Source organism: Salmo salar, chromosome 12 (assembly GCF_965601325.2).
Source record: "Salmo salar chromosome 12, fSalSal1, whole genome shotgun sequence".
Taxonomy (NCBI): Eukaryota; Metazoa; Chordata; class Actinopteri; order Salmoniformes; family Salmonidae; genus Salmo; species Salmo salar.
The window spans coordinates 68,725,587-68,743,008 of record NC_138302.1 but is presented as its reverse complement, the minus strand read 5'-3'; the positions used below and the strand labels follow the sequence as shown (position 1 = coordinate 68,743,008).

The window sequence follows — 17,422 nt, the reverse complement described above, 5'->3', positions numbered from 1 at the left end:
TTTGAATGTTTAAACTAATTTAAGTTCATTAAAATGTTTAATTAAGATGGTAACTTTTTGTTCTGTCTTTAAAGGTTTACAACCTAATTTACTGGCTAATTTACTGGCTAAATTACTGGACAGACCAATCAACTGAAGGTAAACTAAAAATAAAAAAGATTGAGTTGGAAAATTGAGTTGTCCCTGTGTCCTTTGGATGGTTTACAACTCAATTTTCCAACTCAATGAAGTCAGGCAACTTGCTTTCAATGGATCTAATTACCAGTGGATTATTTATGGCTCCAGAGTTTCCTAACTCTGTGAGATCTGCTAGAGCCTTCTCCACTGACTGTATGAGATCAATGACCTTTCTTGGTTGGTGGTATGACCATGAAAGTGAACACACTAAGGTATCTCCTCCAAGACACCTAAAGGGACAGAGAGAGCTCATGAAATGGTCTGCTACGGCTTGGATGAAATCGCCAGAGTGCATCAAGTAATTGAACCTGAGAAGTTGAAAAAATTCTTCCCAGAAGTCAAACTTACAGAATTGGAAAGGCCAGAAGAGGTCGAACTTCTCATTAGCCACCGAGAGGGAAGACTCGCTCCCCAGAGGGTAAAAATCATGGGAGACCTCGTCTTGTGGGAGGGTCCACTGGGGAAAACAGTGGGTGGAGCACATCCCGACTTATTTGAAGAAGTGGAGGTTGCACTATATGAGTCCAAAACACACTTTGCTCGCTCCATGAGGACAGCAGCTGTCAAATATCAAGAAATCACAAGTCCAACAACTGACACAGCCCAGCTACAGCAGGAGGATGTGACTCTGACCAAATTTACAGCTGCCAGTAACCGTGAGTTCCTTGAGTGGTGGCACTGGGAGAGCATCGGAGCTGCATGTGAGCCAAGATGTGGAGGATGCCGATGTGGAAACTGTCCACCGGGAGGAAAAGAAATGACCCTGGCAGAGGAGAGGGAACTGGAGATCATTAAAGGAGGCCTCACCTACGAGAAGGGGGATGCTCACACACCGGCTCCACATTGGGATGCAAAGTATCCTTGGACGGTAGATCCAGCCTCTCTCCCGAATAACAAAAGTGCAGTCCAGGCTTGTTTCTTAAGGATGGAAAAACAACTAAGCAGAGAGCCAGACTGGAAAGTCGCATATGCTACCCAAATCCATGAAATGGTCGAGCGAGGCGCAGCCATAAAACTCACCAACATAATCATGGACGAGTGGAATGGACCAGTGTGGTACGTAAGCCACCTGGTGGCACCAAACCCTCATTCGGTAACAACACCGGTTCGTATTGTATGGAATAGTGGCCAGAAATACAAAGGCGTGAGTATGAATGATCTTCTTCTGAAGGGACCAGACATTCTCAACCCTATGAGAGCTGTCTTGCTGTGGTTCAGAGAGGGGACGTATGCATCTCTAGGAGACATCAAAAAGATGTACAACTCTGTATGGCTGAAGGAGCGTGAGATGCACCTTCACAGGTTCCTCTGGAGGGACAGCCCAGTTGAAGAGATAAGTGAATATGCAATAACCAGAGTCAACATTGGGGACAGACCTGCTGGTTGCATTGCTCAGTTGGCTATGAGAGAAACAGCACGCCTGCCCAACTTTCTTCACTTGGAGGATGAGCGCAGAGTCATTGAAGAGGACAGTTATGTGGATGACCTCTTAACCTCCCAAAATGACCTGGATAAACTTGACAAAATCACAGCAAATGTAGAAGAGATCTTGAAAGCTGGAGGGATCTTCCTCAAACCATGGGTCCGGTCAGGGCAAAGTGGGAGGCAAGGAATGGAGGTGGAGGGTCTATCAAAGGCACAAAGTAAAACCTTAATTCTTCCAAATCAAATGAGGGACGAAGACAACAAAGCCTTGGGTATCGGCTACCGAATGGATGAAGACAAGCTCTACATGTTAACCTCAGTTAACTTTTCAAAAAGGAAAAAGATGAGAGTTGGGAAAAATCTTCTCAAGGAGGAGGTGAGAACTGAGACACCTAACCCACTGACTAGGAGGGCCCTCTTAAGCCAAGTGGCTGGACTGTACGACCCAATTGGCTTAGTTACACCTGCCAAACAGAAGGGAGCAATTCTTGTTCGAAAAGCATTCCAAGAAGGAGGGGGTGGGAAACTAACCCAAGAAACCTGGGACCAACCTCTCTCAGAAAGCTCAGGGAAGAAGCCATCCAGCTTTTTGAAGAATATTTGCAGCTTGGAGAGGTGAAATTCCACAGGAGCCTCACACCAGCTGGCTGGGAAGGGAAACCGTGGGGCATCACATTCTCTGATGGAAGTGATAAAACCTATGGAGCTGTGATGTACTTAAGATGGGAGACAAGTCAAGGCACTAAAGTTCGATTTGTTGAATCAAAAGCCAAGCTGACACCGCTGGATCAGAAGGGAGACGCTGTAAAAGCTGAGATCTGTGGTGCTGTTGTCGCAGCCAGGATCAGGAAGTATGTGGAAAAGCATGCTCGAATGAAGATCGAGAGATGGTTCCATCTACTTGACAGTCAAACGGTCTTGGGAGCCATTCAAAGAGTCAGTTATGGGTACAAAACCTTGTGTCCTGTGTCCTTTGGATGGTGAACAAGAGGAGGACTTGACAATAATAAACAACAGGGAGGTAGCTATATGAGTAGATAAGTTACACATAATATTGACACTTATTTGGAATTATGTTTCAGATTCCTGGCGACAGGGGACTCCTACAGGAGTTGAACGGTCCATGGTGGCAGGCATTGTCCCTTCTGTGGCACAAGCAATTTGGGACTGTCTGGTTGGCGAATACATGCCTGTCCCCACGGAGGAAGACTGGATGAAGTCATCGCTGCGGAGTTCCTGGAGAGATGGGATTTTCCTAGCTGTCTTGGCTCCATTGATGGGAAATGTTTAGTAATCCAGGCTCCACTGTGCTCGGGTTCACAATTCTACAAATACAAGGGTAAATACAGTGGGGGGGAAAAGTATTTCATCCCCTGCTGATTTTGTATGTTTGCCTACTTACAAAGAAATTATCAGTCTATAATTTTAATAGTAGGTTTATTTGAACAGTGAGAGACAGAATAACAAAAAAATCCAGAAAAACGCATGTCAAAAATGTTATAAAATGATTTGCATTTTAATGAGGGAAATAAGTATTTGACCCGTTTGCAAAACATGACTAAGTACTTGGTGGCAAAACCCTTGTTGGCAATCACAGAGGTCAAACGTTTCTTGTAGTTGGCCACCAGGTTTGCACACATCTCAGGAGGGATTTTGTCCCACTCCTCTTTGCAGATCTTCTCCAAGTCATTAAGGTTTCGAGGCTGACGTTTGGCAACTCGAACCTTCAGCTCCCTCCACAGATTTTCTATGGGATTAAGGTCTGGAGACTGGCTAGACCACTCCAGGACCTTAATGTGCTTCTTCTTGAGCCACTCCTTTGTTGCGTTGGCCGTGTGTTTTGGGTTATTATCATGCTGGAATACCCATCCACGACCCATTTTCAATGCCCTGGCTGAGGGAAGGAGGTTCTCACCCAAGATTTGACGGTACATGGCCCCATCCATCGTCTCTTTGATGCGGTGAAGTTGTCCTGTCCCCTTAGCAGAAAAACACCCCCAAAGCATAATGTTTCCACCTCCATGTTTGACAGTGGAGATGGTGTTCTTGGGGTCATAGGCAGCATTCCTCCTCCTCCAAACACGGCGAGTTGAGTTGATGCCAAAGAGCTCCATTTTGGTCTCATCTGACCACAACACTTTCACCAGTTGTCCTCTGAATCATTCAGATGTTCATTGGCAAACTTCAGACGGGCATGTATATGTATTCTTGAGCAGGGGAACCTTGCGGGCGCTGCAGTATTTCAGTCCTTCACGGCGTAGTGTGTTACCAATTGTTTTCTTGGTGACTATGGTCCCAGCTGCCTTGAGATCATTGACAAGATCCTCCCGTGTAGTTCTGGGCTGATTCCTCACCGTTCTCATGATCATTGCAACTCCACGAGGTGAGATCTTGCATGGAGCCCCAGGCCGAGGGATATTGACAGTTCTTTTGTGTTTCTTCCATTTGCGAATAATCGCACCAAATGTTGTCACCTCCTCACCAAGCTGCTTTGCGATGGTCTTGTAGCCCATTCCAGCCTTGTGTAGGTCTACAATCTTGTCCCTGACATCCTTGGAGAGCTCTTTGGTCTTGGCCATGGTGGAGAGTTTGGAATCTGATTGATTGATTGCTTCTGTGGACAGGTGTCTGTTATACAGGTAACAAGCTGAGATTAGGAGCACTCCCTTTAAGAGTGTGCTCCTAATCGCAGCTCGTTACCTGTATAAAAGACACCTGGGAGCCAGAAATCTTTCTGATTGAGAGGGGGTCAAATACTTATTTCCCTCATTAAAATGCAAATCAATTTATAACATTTTTGACATGCGTTTTTCTGGATATTTTTGTTATTCTATCTCTCACTGTTCAAATAAACCTACCATTAAAATTATAGACGGATCCTTTCTTTGTCAGTTTGGCAAACATACAAAGTCAGCAGGGGATCAAATACTTTTCCCCCCCAGTGTATTCAGTTGTACTCTTGGCTGTTCTAAATGCCAACTACTGTTTCCATGTCGTCAATGTTGGTGCTTACGGCAAGGGAAGGGGGGGCCTCCGCCGGCACCCGCATCCTGACGGGGGGCTCGCAGGCCAGAGGGAGGGGCGGGCCTGGAGTCGGAGGGCAGAGGTGTGTAGTGGGGGGGTGTGTCTGAAACTAAAAGTGAATGTGTGGAGTAATACAGACAGTCAACCCACCCCCTCACCAGTCTGCCTGCCTTTTCCCCTCTATCTGCACTGGAAATGTGAGGTGCCTCGAGGAGAAGAGCAGAGTGTGTTTGTCTGTCTCTGAATTTTTCTTTTAATACTTTGTAGCCATAACACAGCTAAACAAACAAATGGCCCCTGGACATCATGGACCATTCCATGGAACATAACTTCACAGAAAGTAACACTAATAATGAATGCTAAACTAAGAATTGAGTAACAACTTACTTTATGAATTGACTGAATTTAAATGGAATTGACACGTGTGTGAAAGGAAAGGCACAATGAGGGAAGTCAAAACAACAGCCAGACAACTCCTTTCCTCTTCCTGGTGGTCACACTTGTGGATGACGTAGACGTCGTAGAGGGTCTCGCTGCACCGGTGGGGGCGGGGGTTACACTTGTGGATGACGTAGATGGTTGCTGACCCAGACCTGAAGTTGCTGACCCAGACCTGTTCTTCTCTTTCTCTGCCCTTCTCTCTCTCTGACACCTGTCCCTGGGTCCTCTCCACTTCCTCCTGCAGTCTTCTTCTACATAGACATGAACATGATAAGCCAAAACATCACCTAGCTTAACTAAAGTTATTAGATAGCTAACATGGACATGTCACCTACTGTACACACACGGTTCCCATTTCTCTCTCACACACACACTCTCTCTCTCACACACACACACACACACACACACACTCACATAAACACGGTTATTTGGCCAAATTATCAGGGGTAGTAAGTAGCATAATTTATATTACTATTAATATATCTCACACACACAAAATTGGCTAGGTTAGCTTGCTAGCTAACAGTCGCCACATCTAGAACAAGCTCACTACTAAACTGACCTGGAAATGCTACTGTCTTGGACACTTGTCTCCAAGAAGCATTTTTTTGCATTTATGTACCTGTAACTGTCAAGAGTTATGTCAAAAAGACACGGTTTTGACGATACTGTGAAAATGATTCTCCTCCATGTGTCCAACAACCGCATTCAACCATCTGCAACACATGCGTGTAGATAGATACCTGCATTCAGTGTAGTTGCGTTGATGCGCAAAATGGTATGCAGCATTGATGCAATCATACTGTCGGTGTGATCAAGGCGTTAAGCCTCGATCACACCACACCGACAGCGTATTTTTCTTTGTGGTACACCACAAGTACATCCAGTTCCAATGGAACGCAGCGTGGTACACCACAAGTACATCCAGTTCCAATGGAACGCAGCGTGGTACACCACAAGTACATCCAGTTCCAATGGAACGCAGCGTGGTACACCACAAGTACATCCAGTTCCAATGGAACGCAGCGTGGTACACCACAAGTACATTCAGTTCCAACGGAACGCAGCGTGGTACACCACAAGTACATTCAGTTCCAACGGAACGCAGCGTGGTACACCACAAGTACATTCAGTTCCAACGGAACGCAGCGTGGTACACCACAAGTACATTCAGTTCCAACGGAACGCAGCGTGGTACACCACAAGTACATTCAGTTCCAACGGAACGCAGCGTGGTACACCACAAGTACATTCAGTTCCAACGGAACGTAGCCTTCTCTTGAAATAGCCATCAATATGCTCATAATGCATGCGTAAAATAATTGTGTAGAAATCTGCTTACATACCACTTACTTGAAACCGACAGTCACACTGTTTTAATTTCTATAGGTGACATACTTAACATTCATCTTCTGCTACCATTTCTGTCAAGCCTTCTACGCATACAGTTTGACGCATATGTTCAATTGGAAATGAATGTACTTGTGGTGTACAATAATGAAAAATACGCAGTGAGTGTGGTGTGATTAAGGCTTAACGCTGCTGCATACCATTTTGAGCAGCTACACAACTACACTGAATGCAGTTATCTACACACATGGGTTGCATGCGGTTGTTGGACCCATGGAGGAGATACGCTTCGATCACACCGACTTCAGTTCAACATTCACCTTACGCTACCATTTCAGTGAAGCCGTCTACACATAGTTTGACGCATACGTTTGATAAATTCAACGTATGCGCCACACCGAATGAACTGCAACTACCTCTGCAAGGTAAACGCAGCGTTTTATTGGAAATGAATGTCATTCTGGTGTTCCAAAATGCAATGACACTGTCGGTGTGATCGAAGCGTTACCTCCATTCTGCTGCGATCGTGGAATATCGTGGAATATCCCTCTCGCGTCCTTTTAATCCACGAGTCTTGACGGAAAAGCGCAGAGGCGAGGTGCAGGCACACAGCTGCTGGGATGAAGTATATAATCTATTGGAAATTAAACAGTGCGACTGCCGGATTCAAATAAATGGAATGTAAGTAGATTTTTACACAATTATTTTACGCATGCATTATGAGCATATTGATGGCTATTTCAAGAGAATGCCAATCTGATTAGTAGAGATGTTAAGGTAAGATTAATGTTTCATTGCGTCTTTTTCAATGTGTCCTTTTTATTAAAATGTTTTAACGAGACAATCATGAAATGCGTACCTTTCAAAGCATTTATGCGTGTTATACACGATGAGGCTAAGGTTTATCTATCCTAATTATAGCTTTAATATCATAAGAGGCGTTGGCGACTATTATGAGCGCAATTGCAGCAATATTTTATTTGTAGTGAGGAAATATCCATTAAAGCCTAATAGTCAAGCAGGCTAATCAGACCTGTATTTGTCTACAGTATGTGCAGTCACCACCCGGTTAGCTGAGAGGCCTGTGAGAGAAAGCCTGAATCAAATCATATTATATCTTAATACTGGCCATTGACTTGCGTTGGCCTGAAATTGCTCCATATTATGATTAGATCTGAACGACACCATAAGTGCGTTTTTCCTAATTTGGGCTGTGGGTTGCGGTTTTGGAAGAATATCGGAGCGCAAGGATAAGATGTTGTCGATGACTGAAGGTAAAATAAGCATCCCGTCATTTAGTAGGGAGGAACACAGATGGTGCTAGAAATCGCGCCGGCATGGATACAGGTAGTCAACCCACCTTCCTACATTTTTTTCATCCCTGTTTGATTCTGTATAGCCCATATACTTTTTTTCAGGTAGCCGCCCTGTTCTTGCGCTAGCCTATAAACTGTAAACGTTTTTAAGAACCTTGGAATATGGAGGATTCCCATGCTGATAATCATATTCTCAGTCAATATGCAGAGCACGTCTTCTGCATCAGTGATTTGAGACCATGTTTGCCTAATAATGGCTGCACAGGAGGCTACTGAGGGGAGAACGGCTCATAAAGCCTGGAACGGAGCAAATGGAATGGCAGACACATGGAAATCATGAGTTTGATGTATTTGATACCATTCCACGAATTCCGTTCCAGCCATTACCACGAGCCTGCGCTCCCCAATTAAGGTGCCACCAACCTGTGAGTGGCCTACATTTCACTATAGCCAACACATCATACAGCATTACAACATAGGCATACTCTACATAAGGCTGTTTTGTAAGAAAGTTTGTGTCTCCTCTATAGCCACACCCTATTTTAAGCATACGTTCTTATAAATCACCATGCTTGCATAATTAGCTAAACTAAGTAAATAAAATGCACCTGTTCTTCCTCTCCTCTCTCTTAAAAGCACACATAGGCCTACAACACTAGGCTATATACTCCAGCAGTCCAGTCCAGACATGGAGATGAACACTTCTGAGACATCTCATTTCCATCCCGAATAACCAGTAGAACTAGGCAGCTAAGTAAAGCAGACCAACCACTCCACCTCTGAGTAGGCATTATGCAAAACACACACACTGCTCTCAGGGGTGCCCTTGCTGTCATGGTGAAAAGCATTGGTAATTGGATGTGTCGGTAAGTTAGAAAAATAATTAGCACCCAACCCAGGTGATGAATGAACCTTTAGGGCACTAAAACCTTTAACAGTCTTGAGTAAAATGTCCATCCCTTATGGAAACCGGGTTGATTTGGATAGGTTTACAAGCATGAGGTTATATGCAAAAAGAGTTGGAAAATCAAAATCTAGGACACTCTAATTAGAATAATATTATGTTTCGAATGGCATGTTATATTTTGTATGTTATGTATTAATTTTGGTATGTCCATCATCCATTTTGTATAATGTCACAAATTACAATTCATACAATATGGTATGAATTTGCAAAACGTATATGTTACAAATTCCAATTTGTTGTGGCTAATGTTAGCTAGGTGGCTAACGCTAACATTAGCTAGGTGGTTAACGTTAGCTAGGCTAGGGATTAAGGTTAGGGTTATGAGTTAGGTTAAAGGATTTGGGAAGGGTTAGCTGACATGCTAAGTAATTGCAAAGCAGCTAAATAGTAGTAAGTATATGCAAAGTTGCTAAAGTTGTCCGAGATGAGATTTGAACACGCAGCCTTTGGTTTGCTAGGCATTCGTGTTATACGCCGACCAACCACCCTACTTTCATTTTTGCCTTAAGTAACCTTCTGTCTTATGTAACCATACCAAATGTAACATATCATACTAATTTGAGTGTCCCGGATTTACATTTACTATGTTGAGTCTAGTCTATGGCTAGATGGCTGAAATGGAGGACTGTTCACGTCGCTCAAATGTAAGATTAATTTCTTTAAAAGAAGGAGACGAGACTGACGATCCCTACAGAGAATGATCCCTAAATGGATCCCATCCATATCTCACAAGGTTGAGATAGAAAGAGCCCATCGCATCTACTCGGGACCTGGAACTAGTAATGATTCAGACAGACAGAGGACGCTGATCTTCAAAGTCTTCCGGGTACAACGACTGCCAAGCCATTCTACAAGGAGCCAGAGCAGCAGAGCACATTCACCACGTCGGTAAGGTACTGCGGTTTTTCCCTGACTACAGCACGCACACCTCCCAATGCGGCAAAGCCTTCAACGAGGTCCAGAACAAACTCAGACTAGGGGCATCCAGTCACTCCTCGTCTATCCAGTAACGCTACAGCCCACAAACAGGACAGAGTGCCTGTCATTAACCACAGCACAAGACGCCGAGGAGTTTGTGGCATCACTGGGAGAGGACAACCACGAGCACCGCAGTGAGCACCACGCCGATGGTCCTGTTAAGAGGAATACTCAACAACGGGGCAATGCAAGCACCGGGGAATAAGTGAACTGGTCAAGAGGATTTATCCACAACTTCAAGGAGTTTTGAGGAACATTTGATTTAATTACTTGCGATCATTATGAACCCTGACAATGGAGCACCAGCAAGCTAGCTAGCTAGTGAACTAGCTTTCGGGCTAGCTGGGTGATTGGGACAGTAACGTTAGCAGCTAGCTAAGTAAGTCATCATCACAACTGTTAGCTAGCTAACTGATTATCTCTTCAGTAGTGTTCAGTATAACCTATGTTGTTGAAAGTTTATATTACAACTAAGTTACGTTTGCAACGTTCATGTGATAACTTTGTCTGGTGGTAGCTGGCTAGGTAACTTGTCTCATGTTGCTATGCCAACAAATGCATAGCTAGAGAAGTCAACTATCACAACATAATTATTTTTCAAGTTAGTTCTCCATGTTTGTGCTACGATAAGGCTTAATCATTCAGTCAATTGAGTTTTTCTTGCCATTCTCATATCTCCATTGTGTCAGTTAACTAGGCATGTCAGTTAAGAACAAATTCTTATATACAATGACGCCTCGTAGGGATGGTGCCAGGTTTCCTCCAGACGTCACGCTTGGCATTCAGGCCAAATAGTTGAAACTTGTTTTTTTATCAGACTAGAGGTGTCACACCCTGATCTGTTCCACCTGTCCTTGTGATTGTCTCCACCACCTCCAGGTGTCGCTTATTTTCCCCAGTGTATTTATCCCTGTGTTTCCTGTCTCTCTGTGCCAGTTCATCTTGTATGTTTCCAAGTCGACCAGCGTTTTCCCCGTTCTCCTGCTTTTTGCATTCTCCTTTTTCTAGTCCTCCCGGTTTTGACCCTTGCCTGTTTCTGGACTTTGTACCCGCCTGCCTGACCATTCTGCCTGTCTTGACCATGAGCCTGTCTGCCACTCTGTAGTCTGATCTGGTTTTGACCTTTTTGCCTGTCCACAACCATTCTCTTGCCTACTCCTTTGGATTAATAAACATTGTAAGACTCCAACCATCTGCCTCCTGTGTCTACATTTGAGACTCGCCTTGTGCCTTGATAAGAGGATCTTGTTTTTCATGGTCTGAGAGTCTTCAGGTGCCCTTTGGCAATCTCCAAGCAGGCTGTCGTGTGTTTTACTGAGGAGTGGCTTCCTTCGGGCCACTCAACCATAAAGGCCTCATTGTTGAGGTGCTGCAAAGATGGTTGTCCTTCTGGAAGGTTCCCATCTCCACAGAGGAACTCTGGAGCTCTGTCAGAGTGACCATCGGGTTCTTGGTCACCTCCCTGACCAAGGCCCTTCTCCCCCGATTGCTCAGTTTGGCCACGCGGCCAGCTCTAGGAAGAGTCTTGGTGGTTCCAAACTTTAGAATGATGGAAGCTATTGTGTTCTTGGGGACATTCAATGCTACAGAAATGTGTTGGTATCCTTCCCCAGATCTGTGCCTCATGACACAATTCTGTCTCGGAGCTCTACAGACAATTTTTTTCGACCTCATGGCTTGGTTTTTGCTCTGACATGCACTGTCAACTCTGGGACCTTATATAGACAGGTGTGTGCCTTTCCAAATCATGTCCAATCAATTGAATTTACCACAGGGGGAATCCAATCTAGTTGTAGAAACATCTCAAGGATGGTCAATGGAAACCAGATGCACCTGAGCTCAATTTCGAGTCTCATAGCAAAGCGTCTGAATACTTATGTAAATAAGGTATTAACATTATTATTATATTTTTTTTTTATAAATGTCTTAATTTCATAACGTAACAAAAATGCTTTTGTTCTCTGTAGTGTTGCATGTTTAATCTGGACTCATTCTCCCCCAAATTAACTTCTTTATGACAGGCTATTGGTCTAAACTTGACTCTGCCTCCTCCGATGCAATGGTAACATGGAACTCATAAAATGTATAGTTGGGAGGACATACATTTTTATAATTGAGATTTAAAAGGCACTCGCACATCTGAGCTATCTTTTTTGCAGGTGCATGGTAACAGTTTAATAAAATAAGAAACATGCACACTGCTCTTGATAGTAACACTGCTCTTTAATAAGCTTTACGTATTAGCCTCCCGGCCTTCGCCAAAGCTCTGACGAAGGCCGTGAAGTCGATACGTAAAGTTTATTAAAGAGCAGTGTTACTATCAAGAGCAGTGTGCGAGTTTCTTACTTTTTTCTCAAAATGTTGATTCTAGCATGCAAAAAAAGTGGCGATAGCAGACCATCTTATGTCTTTTTTTTTATGTTTTGAAAGGTTTCTAAGTAATTCTTCCTGCAAGTAGTGTGATTAGAGGGGTATATGGTAATGCCTAAGTAGGTGGTTTGTTTGTTTGTTTCTTCACTGGGATCATGGGTGGTAGTTGCACACTTCCCATAGCTGAGTTAAGAGGTAGTAAAGCTGATTTGGACCAGTTGATCTTGTAATCAGGCCATGAGCTGAATGCTACGAAAATATACATTATTGGCTGCAGGGTTTTCGGAGCGTTTGCGACAGAGCAGTATGTAATCTGCATGCAGAGAAATTGCTTGTTAAGTTTGTTTGATTTTGATATGTGAGGAAGACAAATTTTGACAGATGCTTTGTTCTAGCAGTTCAAGAAGGAGAGCAAATAGCATAGGAGAGGCTATTTACAACCTTGTTTACATCCTCATTGTATGGTAAATGGCTTAGAATGGATAGTGCTAGTACAAATAATAGAAGAAGGATTCACATACATTGGTATAAATCTAGCCCCAAAACTAAAATGTTAAAGAACAAGCCATAAATATTCCCATTCTAAGCGGTGAAAGGCTTTCTCTGCATCTAATGATAACACAGGGAATCCAGATTGGTCGCCTCGGCAACCACATGAAACAAAAATGAAACAAAAATGAATACATCTCACTCAAAGAAGTAGTAACATTTTGCGTAAAAGTTATCTTACACATGTTATTGGCTGTCAGACAACCCTTAATAAACCCTATTTGGTCAGGATGTATGAGCTTGTTAATAACTTTCTCTAGGCGCATGGCTAGAACTTTGGCATACAACTTATTTTCTGTTCTGATTAAACTGATTGGCTGAAAATTTCCACTATTTGTGAGCTATTTTCCTTTCAGGTTAGGGATATAATAGCTGTATTAATGTCTCTGTGGATTAGTCCTTTTCAATAGCAATGTTAAGCGATTCAAGAATAACTGATCCTAGCTCATCGCGAAAGTTGAGAATGAGTTCAGGAGTTACTCCATCAATACCCGGCGCTTTATCTTTCTTCATATATAAAAGAGCAGCTTTCAGTTCAGATAAAGTGACATGTTCCTCTAATAAAACAGTTTCTTCCTGAGAGAGTTTGGGCAGCGTAAGGTTCTCCAGGAATTGCTGACAAGCAGAAGTATCAAAGCTATGTGAGGAACCGGATAAATCGGAATAATATGCTCTAAAAGTTGCATTTATTTCTGTAGGATCATATATCAGTTCCTTAGTAGGGGATCAGATCAGCTGTATTGATGATGTTGTTTCAGCATGTTTATGCTGCAGGGCCAGTAAGTGGCTAGGCCTACTCCCCTGAAAATAGTATTTTTGTCGCACCCTCTGCATATTGAATTCTGCTCAACGTTGCAACAGGTCATTAAGTTCAAGTATACTTGTTTTTAGCTCCATTTCTCTCTCTGAATAGTTGTTTTTGACAGTCTTCAAGCATTTTACAATGATTTTCCAATTTACTGATCTTCTGAAGTCTTAATTTCTGTAAAGTATTATTAAACCTCCATTTCAGTGCACGCTTTTTCATTGGGAAGATTTGAAATGTACAAAAAATGGGATTCCATGTTACCTGTAATATCAGTCTTAAATCTAGCAGAAAAGCATATATAGTCCTTAGTTGTGGGATTATAAAATCTCCAACAGTCATTAAGATATTTAAGAAATTGTTTAAGTGCATTGGAAGCATTCACTCGTGATGAGCTATGAGAAGGTCCAGATCTATCTATCTTAGAATCAATAATGACATTCATGTCAGTTCCAATAATAAGCGTATAATCCGGTAAATTGAGCAGGCTTCTGGTTACAGAAGGGAGAAAATCTTTGTCATATGAGTTAGGAGCATAAATAGACAGCATTTCTATTTTCTTTCCATATAGTGTGGAACATATGTAAGTAAATCTGTTTATCATTTCCACTTTTTTCAATTGTAAGGGGTAGAATGCGTTTATGTAGAATAAGCAGCCCTTTAGATTTAGATATGAAGCAGGAATCAACTGCCAGTTTGGAGTATTTGTTTTGAAGTCTATGGACATCACCCTCCAAAAGATGTCTCTTCCAATAGAGCAATGTCAACTTTATTCCTATGTAATAAGTCAAGACATTTCATTCGCTTATTTGGCTCATTAGAACCCCTCAGATTACAGGAAATGATCACTAAATTAGCCATGATCCATCTGTGGTGATGTGAATACCAGTTTGATGGATAAAAGGGGAGAAAAGTAACTTACGATAGCTATAAAATGACTATTCAGTTACCAACTAAATAATTGTACACCAGATATTCCAGAAAAAACAGCAAACATATCCATAAACATTGGATAAAATTATATATGAAATTGCAAAACTCTTCAGATTGCCATTCCATCCCAATGACCCTGCAAAATGTATTACAACAATTGAAACAAAGAATCCCTCCCCTCCATGACAGGTTAGGACACAGTCCTCAGTCCTCCCTCTCCACTCAATATTAGACCCGTGACTGAACACAGCGGTGTCTATCACTAAAACCCTCCCAATACCCCTGAATGTCTCACTCCATTTCCTAAATATATTTCATTAAGTATTGTTTTGGGGTATCTGTACTTTACTATTTATATTTTTTACTACTTTTACTTTTACTTCACTACATTCCTAAAGAAAATAATGTACTTTTTACTCCATACATTTTACCTGACACCCAAAAGTACTCATTACATTTTGAATGCTTAGCAGGACATAGAAAATGGTCCAATTCACGCACTTATCAAGACAACACATGGTCATCTCTTCTGCCTCTGATCTGGTGGACTCACTAAACACAAATGTGTCTTTTGTAAATGATGTCTGAATGTGCTCCTGGCTAACTATACATTTTAAAAAACAAAAATGGTGCCGCCTGCTTTGCTTAATAGAAGGAATTTGAAATTATTTATACTTTTAGTTTTCCTTTTGATACATAGGTATATTTTAGCAATTACATTTACTTTTGATACTTAAGGATATTTAGAACCAAATACTTTTAGACTTTTACTCTAGTATTTTACTGGGTGACTTTTACTTGAGTAACTTTCTATTAAGGTATCTATACTTTTACCCAAGTATGACAATTGGGTACTTTTTCCACCACTGAATAGTAGGCAACACCCTCATCTATTGCCTGCACTAACCATGGAGCTGTGTGATGACACGGCCAAGAACTGCGCCATGCGTCGGGTTCAAACTGTTACGACTTGGTCTGCGCGCCGCTCCATAACTATTTAATTATCCCCCCAAAAATGTTTATTATCAACTGTTACTAATGATCCTCAGCAACAACCACATGGCTGTGACAGCATTTACAAAGGAAGCAAATTAAGGGAAACAAAACAATTTCATTAAATTGAATAACAATGTAGGCTATACCAACGGAAGGAAACTAACAGTAAATTGGCAGTTGAATATGTGTGGTTTTTAGTCCTACTGACGGCCGATACTGATAGTGGCTAATATTTAACATGATAGAAATAGGAGACAGAGAAAGTCGTGTTAGCCTCTAAGATATTCAAGATATTCATCCCTCTTAAGGATCGTACCCTTTTTTTCAATTTTAGCCTAAAATGACATACCCAAATCTAACTGCCTGTAGCTTAGGACCTGAAGCAAGAATATGCATATTCTTGATACCATTTGAAAGGAAACACTTTAAAGTTTGTGGAAATATAACACATAAGATAATACAAACAAAAAAAACAACGGTTTTCAAAAAATGTTTTGTTCCGTCATTGAAATACAAGAGAAAGGCCATACTTTCAGATAGGAATATATGTGTCATTTAGATTTTGTGTCTGTGTGTCTGCAAAGTGTGTCTGCAAAGTTTCAGACTGATCCAGTGAAGAATTACGTTACTGCACAATATTCTGTGTCAAGTCTGCCAGGAGTTTGCCCAAATGTGCCGAATTGGTCAATTGATACATTTCAAGTACATAACTGTAGAGAACATACAAAAATGCTATGGTAATAATTTTTTTGGTTTGTTTACACACTCCCAGGAATGTCATACATGATGGCTCATTCACTTATACACTAACTTTCAAACATCTAGATGGCAGGGCGGGGTGGGTGGGAAGCCAGTAACAGCAGTGGGGTCAAAATGTAGAACCCAGTTCCTACATTTGAACATAAAAATGTATTTTATCAAACAAAACTATGCTACATTTTATCTCTGGGACCCTCAGGATGGCAAATCAGAGCAAGATTTCTGAATGTAAGTACAGTGCCTTGCGAAAGTATTCGGCCCCCTTGAACTTTTCGACCTTTTGCCACATTTCAGGCTTCAAACATAAAGATATAAAACTGTAATTTTTTGTGAAGAATCAACAACAAGTGGGACACAATTATGAAGTGGAACGAAATTTATTGGATATTTCAAACTTTTTTAACAAATAAAAAAACTGAAAAATTGGCCGTGCAAAATTCTTCAGCCCCTTTACTTTCAGTGCAGCAAACTCTCTCCAGAAGTTCAGTGAGGATCTCTGAATGATCCAATGTTGACCTAAATGACTAATGATGATAAATAGAATCCACCTGTGTGTAATCAAGTCTCCGTATAAATGCACCTGCTCTGTGAAAGTCTCAGAGGTCCGTTTAAAGCGCAGAGAGCATCATGAAGAACAAGGAACACACCAGGCAGGTCCGAGATACTGTTGTGGAGAAGTTTAAAGCCGGATTTGAATACAAAAAGATTTCCCAAGCTTTAAACATCCCAAGGAGCACTGTGCAAGCGATAATATTGAAATGGAAGGAGTATCAGACCACTGCAAATCTACGAAGACCCGGCCGTCCCTCTAAACTTTCAGCTCATACAAGGAGAAGACTGATCAGAGATGCAGCCAAGAGGCCCATGATCACTCTGGATGAACAGCAGAGATCTACAGCTGAGGTGGGAGACTCTGTCCATAGGACAACAATCAGTCGTATACTGCACAAATCTGGCCTTTATGGAAGAGTGGCAAGAAGAAAGCCATTTCTTAAAGATATCCATAAAAAGTGTCGTTTAAAGTTTGCCACTAGCCACCTGGGAGACACACCAAACTTGTGGAAGAAGGTGCTCTGGTCAGATGAAACCAAAATCAAACTTTTTGGCAACAATGCAAAACGTTATGTTTGGCGTAAAAGCAACACAGCTCATCACCCTGAACACACCATCCCCACTGTCAAACATGGTGGTGGCAGCATCATGGTTTTGGCCTGCTTTTCTTCAGCAGGGGCAGGGAAGGTGGTTAAAATTGATGGGAAGATGGATGGAGCCAAATACAGGACCATTCTGGAAGAAAACCTGATGGAGTCTGCAAAAGACCTGAGACTGGGA

At 42.1% G+C, this 17,422-nt stretch overlaps 2 protein-coding genes across 2 annotated transcripts in view; one reads left to right on the top strand and one right to left on the bottom strand.

The window, feature by feature from the left end:
* Nucleotides 1-2,469, bottom strand: part of LOC106565599 (protein OS-9-like) — a 40,234-nt gene extending 37,765 nt beyond the window's left edge. Inside the window, exons 1-3 of the mRNA XM_045692133.2 lie at nt 2,382-2,469; nt 2,154-2,249; nt 820-940 (exon numbers count right to left, since the gene is read on the bottom strand). Of these exons, the coding sequence (XP_045548089.2) occupies nt 820-940; nt 2,154-2,249; nt 2,382-2,469 (305 nt within the window). The remainder of the gene's footprint in view (nt 1-819; nt 941-2,153; nt 2,250-2,381) is intronic.
* A 4,238-nt stretch (nt 2,470-6,707) lies between these two features.
* LOC106565528 (beta-1,4 N-acetylgalactosaminyltransferase 1) overlaps nt 6,708-17,422 on the top strand; it is a 29,975-nt gene continuing 19,260 nt past the window's right edge. The window contains exon 1 of the mRNA XM_014132764.3: nt 6,708-7,098. The gene's annotated coding sequence lies outside the window, so the exon portion shown is untranslated. The remainder of the gene's footprint in view (nt 7,099-17,422) is intronic.